Here is a 13,326-nt window from a genome sequence, read left to right as displayed (position 1 = left end):
AGGATTGCTGATGAGTGGTTAAGACTCTCTTTGATGTAGGGGAAAATGAGGTGCTCCGAGAATAGCCCACACTATTCAGAACATGACATCTCCAGCATAGACCCTCCTCCATAGGTGGAGTGTCAGCGTCATAGTAACATGCTGACAAGCAGAAAATGAAAGAGCTAGTGAGCAGGGCTTCCTGAAAGCGCTAGTGAGCAGGGCTTCCTGAAAGCGCTAGTGAGCAGGGCTTCCTGAAAGCGCTAGTGAGCAGGGCTTCCTGAAAGCGCTAGTGAGCAGGGCTTCCTGAAAGCGCTAGTGAGCAGGGATTCCTGAAAGCGCTAGTGAGCAGGGCTTCCTGAAACACAACAAGTGTTATACACACAAAGTTCCATGGTATTTAAAATACATTAAAATGTTATAATTTGTGTCCAATTTACATTTTTATGATACTACCTCATAAGAATGAAGAATGTTCACATTTCCCAGCTAAAATGAAACAAAAATCTACAGAACTTCCTAGCAGTGATGAAGCCATGCAGAATGACCTGGTCAGGAGGTGATGGGTATGAGGTTGGTGGTGAGTGGTGGGTATGTCAGGAGTTTATGGGACATTACAGGAAATGCTGAGTAGGGGGTTACAGAGTCTCCTCACCCTTGTGTGCAGTGAGCAGCGGAGACAGGGTGCTGTGATGCCATACTGTGATGAGCAAAGTCCAGGGCAGAACGATCAGTACAATAGCCAGAATGTCCCTTCTCTTCAGCATCTCCAGGGTGGGCTGACCCCAGTAATCCTCATTACCTGAGGAGGACACCCCGATAGCACAGAGAACAGTAAAGCAGACAGGAGAGAGATCAGTATACAGACAGAGGTGCAGGAGACACAGCACAGCTTCACACAGTCACCTCTTACCAGCGATTATAACCCACCCATTGCAGCAGGCTGGGGATCCCAGGCTCTGCCCAGAAGGGGAGGCAGGTCACAGAGAGGCGGGGCCCGGGCCCCTCACTGGCCAGGACCTGTAGAAGAACCGCACAGAAGGAAGCCTGTATGGTAAAGAAAGAATGAGAGTTACAACAGACAGGAGCACTAGAGGGCGCTGTTTACAAGGTAATAACAAGCCAGCTTCAGACTGCAGTGCAAAAACTGATTTATCATCTCAATTGTGACTTGCAAAAGCTCACAGGTAATAACGCAATAAAACCTCATGCTCTGTAATAGAGTAAGCGTCCAGTCATTCCAGCCGGCTACAGGCAAATGTCTCATCTTAAAGTGCACCCATCATCTACACACAGTGCAGGCAGATTTTGTGTGCGGAACGGAAATATTTTCATAAAGAGCCAACATATTACACAGCACTGTACAATCGTAAGAATGCAGAAAATCAATTATCTAGTGAGGCTCAGCACACCAAGATGGGTAATACCTACGCCGTACAAATGTATAACCTGAGTCATTTCACTGCAAAGTTGCTGGAGATAGGAAAACAAAGAGGGGGTGGGTTTTTTTCCCCAAATAAACATAAACAATTTTTATCCTACTTGTTAAATTATTATTCTATTAAGCAATTAATAATTGGTTTTAAGTGTAATTTTTTTTCCAAAAAAAGAAAATCTAACAAGAACATCCTTTATTTTCAAATAACAGAAACACAAGTCTGAAAACTCTGTATGTGCACATTATAAGATGGATCAACATTATTTGTAGGGTTGCAGTTTATATTTGAATGCATTTACATATGCTTACAAAATCTTGTTAGAAGTTGCTCATGCAAACTGCCATATGTCTGTGAACGTCCTACACTAGTCACTGACTACATACAATGCCCTGTTAGCAGACACATGTGACAGCCTAGGGTTCTTATATCCTTCTCCCTATTTACAGATCTCACTAGCTACAAATCACAGGATTGTTGTCAGCACAATACTCTAAGGCCTGGCCGGTAATTGCTTGGTCACTAGATCATACCTGCTTCATAGTCACCTCTTCTATAAAGAGATACGTGGGACTTAAAGTGTTTTGCTGTCTGAGACTCTGAGCTTTGTTCCACTTTATTGGCTGCACAAAAGGGAAGTCTCTCTCTATGTAACAAATGTATATATAAAAATAACATTGAACGCTTATGATGAGGATGAGAAAAGCATATATGTAATATAACCAACCAAACAAAATGAAGCTTCGTTATTTAATAATTGGTATTATAACAATTACTAATAAAGCCGGTGTCTGTTGTGCTATATTCACTTGGCTATAATGTAAGGTCCAGGCTGCTTAAAATCACACCCTATGTATCCATATTGTATCATCATTCATGTGTGCATTCATAGGAAATTCTTAAGCACAAAAACACTAGAATAAGCGACTCAGCCACGCCGGGGGCAGAAAATCAGTAAAATAAAATCTGTGCAGATAGGATGCTGATCGTTTGCCACATGAATCATTTATGAGCAGCACAAGCAGTAATGTTATTATAGTAACTCTTCTACTGCCAGAATCACAGGAGAAACAATATACAGCACATATATACAGTCAGCCTGTAATAGTCTATCCCATGCATTAGTAGGGCCTAGCCAGGAATTACAGGGAACCCGTTGACTAAACATAGTGTGGGGCAGCCATATTGTGTCCTTGATGAGAATGTAGGAACCAATGACCGATGCGGATTGCTAGTGAATTCATAGGGGGCGCTCAGGGAGAATTTATGGCACATCCAGTTGTCAAATTCCCAAACTTCTAGTAATTGCCAGGATGTAAAAGGGTGTTGGGGAGGGAGTACAGCTGCTGCAGTACCACTAACAGCCAGCAGGGCTCTCTGTTGGGTTGTGTTTTGTGGACAATTCTAGGACCGTGTGTATGTAATTTTATCTACACATAATGTTCACTGACGGGCAACCATTTCATACAAATGACCCATATATCATGTTTTGTATTTATTCCACAAGAATGAATGTTTCTACCTCTGTTTGTTCTATTTTCCAATTTCCTGATTTGTTGCCAGTGGCTCCTGTATGCAAATCAGAGGGAGGAGACAGATTCAGCAAATATTTCTGAAATGAGAAAGGGAAGGGCTAGCCCTGTCCCCCGAGGCAGTGTGGCTGGGTGCTCAGATTTGGGCCTTCTGTTATGCGAATAAACAAATAAAAAGATACAAAACATTTAAAAAGATAAAAATAAAGCCTACACATTAAAACAAAAAAGTTTTAAAGCACTTTAATATTTTTTATCAGTTATCACAATTATGAGTTAACTGCTTGTTCATAGATTGTGCAGCTGACCCGACAACTGCAAACCCATCAACCAATCTGCGCCCTGGTGACCGCGTGGGGCCCATTCTGACGGTGAAACAGACAGCGTACACATTATACAACGTGTCACACTGTAGTCTCTGCCGCACAACAGATATAGTGATATGTGACAGTGTGCAGCCAGCACCATCTAACTGGCCAAATGTGTGATACACACAGCTGCTGCGTCTCCCCCACCCGACAACGCTGTGTCCTGGCATTGTGCAGGCACTGGCTGGGCTACTGAGTGACTGATGCCAGACTGCAGTGTTCAGTGAGAACAGATCTTATCTGTGTTGTCTCAGTGAGACAGGGATCTAATTCAATATACATCTATTTTTTTGGTTAGGTACCTACAATATGCAGCAAACCCATACAAAACCCTGTTGTAATGAATGTAATAACAGCTTCAGGGCATTTTTGGCAGGTAATTATCACAATCCTTTCACAACGTAAAGGGGAACGGTCAGTACAAAAATCTGATTGTTCCCCCCTCAAACTACCAGAAAAGGAGAACTGCTGGACAGCTCCGAAATCAAAGGAGGGGCGTCACACGGACTAGTGGAGGGACCGATGTAGTGACTTCTAGAACAAAATCAGGCAATTTATTACGTAACAATAAATACTAACATTATAGTATAGAATAGCGAATCATACCGTAATATTTTACAGTAAATAATCAAAATATAACCAACTTAAACCTGATTTCCTGTGTTTCCCTATGTATTAGCCATCACATGTTGTATGACAGTGACCTTGTGACCTACCCTACTCCCACTAATGTATCCTCACACCTACCCCTACTGTCACCAATACTACTCACACTACTACACCCTCACACCTATACTACCTACACACTCACACCTATACTACACACACTAATGTACCCTCACACCTATACTACACACACTAATGTACCCTCAACACCTATACTACACACACTAATGTACCTTCACAACTACCCCTACTGTCACCAATACCACACACACTAATGTATCCTCACACCTACCCCTACTGTCACCAATACTACTCACACTACTACACCCTCACACCTATACTACACACACTAATGTACCCTCACACCTATACTACACACACTAATGTACCCCCACACCACTACTACACATACTAATGTACCCTCACACCTATACTACACACACTAATGTACCCTCACACCTATACTACTCACACTAATGTACCCTCACACCTATACTACACACACTAATGTACCCTCACACCTATACTACACACACTAATGTACCGTCACACCTATACTACTCACACTAATGTACCCTCACACCTATACTACACACACTAATGTACCCTCACACCTATACTACACACACTAATGTACCCTCACACCTATACTACACACACTAATGTACCCTCAACACCTATACTACTCACACTAATGTACCCTCAACACCTATACTACTCACACTAATGTACCCTCACACCTATACTACACACACTAATGTACCCTCAACACCTATACTACTCACACTAATGTACCCTCAACACCTATACTACTCACACTAATGTACCCTCAACACCTATACTACTCACACTAATGTACCCTCACACCTATACTACACACACTAATGTACCCTCACACCTATACTACACACACTAATGTACCCTCACACCTATACTACACACACTAATGTACCCTCAACACCTATACTACACACACTAATGTACCCTCAACACCTATACTACTCACACTAATGTACCCTCAACACCTATACTACTCACACTAATGTACCCTCACACCTATACTACACACACTAATGTACCCTCAACACCTATACTACTCACACTAATGTACCCTCAACACCTATACTACTCACACTAATGTACCCTCACACCTATACTACACACACTAATGTACCCTCACACCTATACTAATCACACTAATGTACCCTCACACCTATACTACACACACTAATGTACCTTCACAACTACCCCTACTGTCACCAATACCACACACACTAAAATACCCTCACATATATACTACACACACTAATGTACCCTCAACACCTATACTACACACACTAATGTACCCTCAACACCTATACTACACACACTAATGTACCCTCAACACCTATACTACACACACTAATGTACCCTCACACCTATACTACACACACTAATGTACCTTCACAACTACCCCTACTGTCACCAATACCACACACACTAATGTACCCTCACATATATACTACACACACTAATGTACCCTCAACACCTATACTACACACACTAATGTACCCTCACACCTATACTACACACACTAATGTACCCTCACACCTATACTACTCACACTAATGTACCGTCACACCTATCCTACTCACATCTGTACACCCTCACATCTACCCTACTCCCACCTACACTAATGTACCCTCACACCTATCCTACTCAAACATATCCTACTCACACTAATGTACCGACACCTACCCTATTCAAACCTATACTACTCACACTAATGTACGCTCACACCACCTACCCTACTCCCACCTATGCTCCTCACACTGCTACACCCTCACACCACGTACCCTACTCCCACCTATGCTCCTCACACTGCTACACCCTCACACCACGTACCCTACTCCCACCTATGCTCCTCACACTGCTACACCCTCACACCACCTACCCTACTCCCACCTATGCTCCTCACACTGCTACACCCTCACACCACCTACCCTACTCCCACCTATGCTCCTCACACTGCTACACCCTCACACCACCTACCCTACTCCCACCTATGCTCCTCACACTGCTACACCCTCACACCTATACTACTCACACAGGGTATCCCAGTGTTACTACTGTCCCAATCTCCACTCTGAGCCACACTCACTCTTCTTGTCTCACCTGTGTATCCTCTTCCACTTAGAATGTAAGCTCTTGTGAGCATGCCTACCTGCATTTATATTGTCTACCTTGTATGTCCCTGTTTTAAGTACTATCCGGCACCACGGTGCTCTGTCAGACACTAATGATAATAATGTACAAATGAGAAATACTCCTAAGAGGTCACCTTGTTAAATAAAAGTCATTTGTGGTTAGAATGAATAGTAGGGGCCAAATCAGATTAATTCTGTGGGTCAATTATCTAGAACTGAAAGCCCAGATGGAGCTTCACTGTGCAAAAAATGGAGCGGGGCACTGTAGAGCAGATCGCCAAACTGCCCCAAAGTTTTGACGTGGAAACTGGTGATTAAGTGTTATACTCCTGGCTAATAAGATAGGCATCAAATCTGCTTTTAAATCTAGTTAAAGAATTGCCCATCATCACATCCCTAGGCAAAGAATTCCATAGTCTTTCTACTCTTACAGTAAAGAACCCTTTTCTCTGCCGACAGCAAAACAGTCTTTATCCCAGGCCCAATACATTGCTATTTCGCAAATGGAACATATCCAGATCTGGCGTTATATGTAAGACAGGTCTTGTGTCATCATGAAAAGGAAAACGTAACCCTCAGCGGCCTCGCTTAAACCCAGGCTATAAACTCTTGGATTCAACATGCTTTTATGAAAATCTCTCCAGACACAAATTATGAAATGATTATGTAAAACACCTGTGCTAATCAATGCTACTAGCTTTCTGGCAGCACTTTTCCAGGAAGTGTCAAGAAAGTCCAGGAAAGTCTTCAAGATTTCACTAATTAACCTGTATTTAATCTACAGTTGTTCTGAGAAGAACACACAAATCTTTATGGAGTACATTCTGACCTGAAAATATAGGTCAATATTTACGAGGGAGGTTGTCAGCCCTTATTTTAGCCTGTGCAGAGAAAACAAATAACATTTTTTGGAACCATTCATTAAATGGAAGATAAAGCACAAGAGATACCCGACCTTCAGTGTCACACTGACACGGAACAATACACTAACTGGATTCTTCCTATAAACTATACGCATTCAATATTTCTCTTCTAATCGTCATTGCAAAGTTTTTACTAAAATGTAGATGACAACTTGAATGATTTATTCAATTAGCTGAGGAAATATGCCACATGAGCCTGCACTATAAAACACGATGCATTAATGCACGTAAATACCGATACATTCCATATATATTCAGTAAAGTCGCTCTGTGCATGCCCAGTACGCAGCAATGGACCATTGCTGCAGCCTAAGATTTCAGGGGTGTAACGGGGAGGGGACTGGGCGTGTGCACGTAGTCCGTGTACAGTAAGGGCGTGTGCACGTAGTCCGTGTACAGTAAGGGCGTGTGCACGTAGTCCGTGTACAGTAAGGGCGTGTGCACGTAGTCCGTGTACAGTAAGGGCGTGTGCACGTAGTCAGTGTACAGTAAGGGCGTGTGCACGTAGTCAGTGTACAGTAAGGGCGTGTGCACGTAGTCAGTGTACAGTAAGGGCGTGTGCACGTAGTCAGTGTACAGTAAGGGCGTGTGCACGTAGTCAGTGTACAGTAAGGGCGTGTGCACGTAGTCAGTGTACAGTAAGGGCGTGTGCACGTAGTCCGTGTACAGTAAGGGCGTGTGCACGTAGTCCGTGTACAGTAAGGGCGTGTGCACGTAGTCAGTGTACAGTAAGGGCGTGTGCACGTAGTCAGTGTACAGTAAGGGCGTGTGCACGTAGTCAGTGTACAGTAAGGGCGTGTGCACGTAGTCAGTGTACAGTAAGGGCGTGTGCACGTAGTCAGTGTACAGTAAGGGCGTGCCAAGCTGGAGTGCACGCAGCAGCGTCCGATTCAAGCTGTGGGCATCTCTAAAGTAAGTGATTTTTTGTCGTATCACTGGCAACAGCTACAGGTCAGGTGTAAGTACCAAGTGATCGTGATGACGGCTGTGTATACAGCTAGGACATGTGTTTGCAATCAGGATTAAATGTAAAAATGTATTTTATATACAGTAGACATGAATAACATCCTAATAAATGTGATTTATGAAGGATAGAAAATGCGAAGGAAAAATTTTAATTTTTTTAAACATATTTTGTCATTAATGACTATATTATTAACAGGTGACATTAATTGAATATTTTTTTTTTCTGTGCGTTCTTTCGAGACTTTATATTCCCCATATGTATTGGACGTACCCTGCAGTGTATTGTCTGTTAGAGCAGAGCGGACCTAGACCCGTATTCATCAACAGATGCATCTTCACATCCGCTCCTTGTTGAATACAGAGGTGCATATGCCAGATTATTTATATATATATATATATATATATATATATATATATATATATATATATATATATATATATATATACATATACACACACAGTTTTTTAAAGATACTTTTATTTTGCATTCCTTGATGAATCAGACCCGTAGTGTACTGCAGGAGACCAGTTTTTAGCAAGCATACAACTCAATGCCCCAAACTGAGCTAGTCAAAAGAGGCAAATGCCTTAGGTATGAGCAAGAATCAGATCTAATACTGAACACAATACTGAAAAGCGGAGGTGTTGCCCAGAGCAACCAAACAGATTCTGGCTATCGTTTATCTAATACATTCTAGAATGTGATAGCTTGAATCTGATTGGTTGCTATGGGCAACACCTCCGCTTTTCCTTTTCAGAAGGCTTGATACATTAACTCCTCAGTTTCTCTACTAATGCAAATTTAATTCGGGATTTCCCAATCATATCTCTGCAACACACAGGCTAATAAACTAATGGCCTCACAACCTAATGAAATATAATAAGTGATGTAACATGGATGCAGGGGCACATTTTCCTGTCCTGGAGCTGATATAGCGTCCTTTTATAATATCATTACAATATACGTTTAAATAACCCGATGCTCATTTTCCCCTCAGGATGAAGGTGGTGCTGTCGCTGTCAGTACGTATAGAGCTAGAAAAGCTCAACAAACTAAAAGCCAGTCCCTGTATTGCGCCTTTAATGGGAAATAAGTACAGTCTATTTTCATTTAATATTAGTAAGTAAATTAAATCCAAAGGCACCTTACTAGTTAACTCATCAAAGTTCCCATTAATTTAATTAGAAGCCCAAATGAAATACCTATGTAGTGCTTAATCTTACACTTACAATTCATTTCACAATTAGTGTTATAATGAGTTTCCAGATGTCATTGAAACATGTTTCACTTTTCTAGTATTTCCATTGTGATGCAAATGAATCAATTAATATCCATTATGTAGAGTAGTTTCCTGTCCAAAGAAACCTGGGGAAAAGTAAAAGAGCGTTCCTGCACCAGACGGGGACGGTGCGTTACCGGCATACATATTACGGTAGGAGCAGGGACCCTAGAAGCTTAACAGCGCTCCATGTGTCCTCTTCTGTAAATATCAGAAGTGTTGTGCGCAGTGTTACCCTGGTGAGCCCCAGGTATTATTAGTACGTATTATTACATGTCTGTGCACATTGCTGGTGGGATCCTCGGTGTGTGCCTAACACTCTGCTTCACACTCCAGGGTGACTGGTCTTTGCACCCCAATGCACCAGTAACACCCAACCACTAGGCACCTGCGGGCACAGAAGTTGTGTTTCTACTGCACAGGGCATCTGAAGCTCAACGCCATCACATGCCAATGCTAAAAAAATCTGTTATGGTTGCAATTTAATAATAATAATAAAAATATTGATACCATCTCAGAGCTGTAAGGGTTAATTTAGCACCTCACCGGACCTATCTTTGGCGTGAGCCGACTCGCCACCCTGTGCACTGGAACTGAAAGTCGATATGTGCAGCTACAGATTAGGACTTTCAGTTGCACTATGGTGGGAAAAAAATAAATAAAAGCAGGTTAAAAAATAAATATATATTAAAAAAAAAAAAAGGTAAAAACCTTTATTCCTAACAAAATGCTTTATTCATAGGATAAAACATTTTTTCTTTATTATTTTGAATCGGTTACTGCTATCCTGAGATCACCAAGACGGTATTGTGACGCTACGCGTTCCGCTACAATATTTGTTAAATAGGCTTCTCCAAGCAAAGGCCGGTAATCCTGTGATGTACAGGACGATTTCCCCTTTTTGGTAATTCAGTCCCTGTGCGCTAATCACCGCTGGGTCAACTGGCCTTTCTGCCTCCCTGATGGGCACCCACTTGCCCGAGAAACTAGCCAATCAGCATGCTGTAACATGGACATTTTCTAACTGTACCTATGTTGAAGCAGTATCAGATGAAAAGCATCACACGCTGGTGGCAGTGAACACACTGGAACACACAGAACGCTGTGAGATACCGCACAGAACGCTTCAAATGTTCACTAGAGCAAGACTTCATGTCAAAGTGTATTACATTAAACAGCAACATAATAATGAACCACAATGCCCCCTCCCCACAACATGCTCATGTATCTTCTTTCACCTCGTTTACCACAAATTAGAATCCATACCTCCCATGGCCCAACAGGGCGTGACCTCTCTGTGACTGTGGTCACACCCTTAGTGCGATGTCTTGCACTGTAAAGCGATAGGCTGCCCATTCGATACCTCAATTCCCCCAACATTCCCACCCGCGAGACGGGCAGGACAGAGCCCTAAAATCGGGACTATCCCGGCCGAAATTGGAACAGTTGGGAAGTATGAGAGTCCTTCAGTCCCAGCACATTGAAAACAGTCTGTCAGTCATTGTGACTCAAACAGCAGCGGTAGAAAATGTACCTGTAAAGCAACGGGCATGGTGTATGGTGTTACAACCCCTTAATCTAATCCATACCTGAACTGCACTTTTTAGCCATGTTGTTATCAGGAAGTATCAGTGATATAACTATAACATTTCCTTGGAAAAGGACTTCAGGGGTTAAATTCCACCTCCACAGGGAACACTCAGGAGTTAAGTGAATTAAGCTATCATTGTTATTTCTGTTTGCTCCCTATTGTCCACTAGTGAGCTCTACTGATAGCCAGGAGCCGGACCCAGCAGGGGTCACCTGAGGGAGGACACCTGGGGAGGTAGAGGAGGGGGCTGGATAGTGTAAGCAGCCCACCAATCCAGACCTTTTGCAAGGTCTGGACAGGCAGATCCCAAGGTGGGATTAGTAGGTGATAAAAGAGGCTTTCCTGGGAGCTGGACGTGTGTGACTAACTTTTGGCCAGGAGGTGATGCTCTGCCAGAGATGCGCTGTGGAACAGATCTCACTGGATTTATTTCCTCATTTCTTGGACCTGCTATAGTTACGGGTCTGTGCTGTATTTAATCCTGTTCTGCAGAATAAATCATTCTTCTATTTTCCCCTAATACCGTGTCCGAGTGATTTGGGAACCACGTATCTCTACAGTACCTAAGACTCTGGCAGAGGGAGATCTCTCTGAATAGCAGGCAGGAAGAGGACTCAAAATCATAACTGCTAAATGGCCGTGAGGAACGAAAGCATTTATATTGCACATGTGATAATCCAAGTATAAATTCTTGTCAATAATATCTGTATGATGTCCGCATTTATAATCTGTGACCTCTGATGTCATCACTTTGCCCTGAAAAGTGCTTATATAAAAATGATACGTATTGCCAAGGTTGGGGCACGGTTAATAGATATCAGAAAATACACTCAGCATACAGAATAAGCGATCAGTAAAGGTGGCTATATATACAGAAATCAAATAGATTCTGATAAATTCATCCATCATACGGGACAAGGGAAGGGATTCTGGGTAATAGAACATAAATAGAGTATAAGAGCTGTATCCACGTAGCTTCCTGGAACAGTGCAGGAATCATACATACAGAATAAGAACACATACCGACAATGACATCCCCCGCACAGAGTAAGACAAGACGTGCCATGTATCTACCAGTAAGTACAGAACTTATATCCACCACACTGAGCAAGACGCTCATCGCAGCAACAACAAAACACTTATGGTTGGAAATTACAAAAAAACAGCAAAGGTTTCTTCTTACCTTTGCAGAAGTCTATTTATCACGTATCTCAGGATGGTGATAACAGCACAAAAATCATTACAAAAAATGCTATTTAGAATAAAGCATTTTTTTTTTTTACAATTAACTCTAAAAATCTTTATTTCTTTTTTAAAAATAAAAAAAAATATTGGAGTGGAGAGAGCAACCTGGGAAAATGGTTAGTTCCGCTGCGGCGATATGGGATCCTTCCAGTTATAAGAAAATAAAAACCTTACCTAAGACTGCAAACCAACTCTTAATAAAATGGCACCAACATTCTCCCCCTATGACAAGAAGAAAGGTTCTCTTGCAGGCAGACCAGTAACTGGATCTGACATTTCTATAATACAGATTTTCCTGGAGCAGCCTGGTATCAGACACAATTCATATTGATGTAGAATTGAGTAGGACATAAGATGTGACCCAGCCATAGTTATCTGCTGCACATAATGAAGTGGATAATTTGTAACCATTGTTAGACACATCAATATTATAAAACTGGACAGTTAGACCTTACTAGCAGCATGATTGGTGCAATTAAAGGGAGAACACATTTTGAACAGAACGTGTACTTTGGTTCATAGGAACGGAAAAATAGACGAAGAGTCTGTAGGTTGTACAATATGTAGCTGGGTAATATGAGAACGATCCGTTGTAGGAAGTTACTAGTTACACACTGTGCTTACCGTTTTCAAGTTGAATAAAATACTATTTAATGAATAGTTACCGTTGTTAAATTGTGATATGTTTGCTGTAGATGAAGAGACAGATGTTCATCTGCACCAAAATCATCTCTTCAATTCTTTCAGCAATTCTATTCTGTAACAAATGTACTTTGAGCCGTTGCTTTGAATTGTTTATTCTTTTATACACCCAGTTAGGGGAACAGCTGGATAAATACGATCCTGGAGCAATTGTCATTGCTGGTGAAAATAGTATCAATTTATTTTAATACATCTTTCATACACTACACTAAAAGCACTTTAAAACTCTCTTTACTGAGGACGTGACGAACCTCTTGCCGTCTGCTACGTCTATTGTAAAGAATACCCGTCACCTCAACACAAAACTGCATTGGTGTCGTCAAAGAACAAGCAACAGTAACTGATGTTAATTGAATATCAGGGCCAAGAATTTGGGGGAGGGTCTTGTTATCTTATCCACTCACTGACAAATACAATAATGAAAAGAAAAAAAAAAGACATATTACAGGAGT

General features: G+C 41.8%; 1 protein-coding gene across 7 annotated transcripts in view; it reads right to left on the bottom strand.

Moving 5' to 3' along the window:
• The window catches only part of B3GAT1 (beta-1,3-glucuronyltransferase 1), a 125,582-nt gene that overhangs the window by 21,901 nt on the left and 90,355 nt on the right, over window positions 1–13,326 (bottom strand). For 5 of the 7 annotated variants that reach the window (XM_075190339.1, XM_075190338.1, XM_075190340.1 and 2 more), the window contains 2 exons: window positions 910–1,026; window positions 635–781 (listed from right to left, as the gene is read on the bottom strand). In XM_075190339.1, the coding sequence (XP_075046440.1) occupies window positions 635–781; window positions 910–913 (151 nt within the window). In that variant the 5' untranslated portion in view covers window positions 914–1,026. Of the gene's footprint in view, window positions 1–634; window positions 782–892; window positions 1,027–13,326 lie in introns of all 7 variants that reach the window. The other 2 variants (XM_075190343.1, XM_075190344.1) reach the window with 2 other exon arrangements.

This window comes from Mixophyes fleayi, chromosome 11 (assembly GCF_038048845.1).
Source record: "Mixophyes fleayi isolate aMixFle1 chromosome 11, aMixFle1.hap1, whole genome shotgun sequence".
NCBI classification, from domain to species: Eukaryota; Metazoa; Chordata; class Amphibia; order Anura; family Limnodynastidae; genus Mixophyes; species Mixophyes fleayi.
The sequence above is the reverse complement of the archived record's forward strand: the minus strand, read 5'-3'. Positions and strand labels throughout refer to the sequence as shown.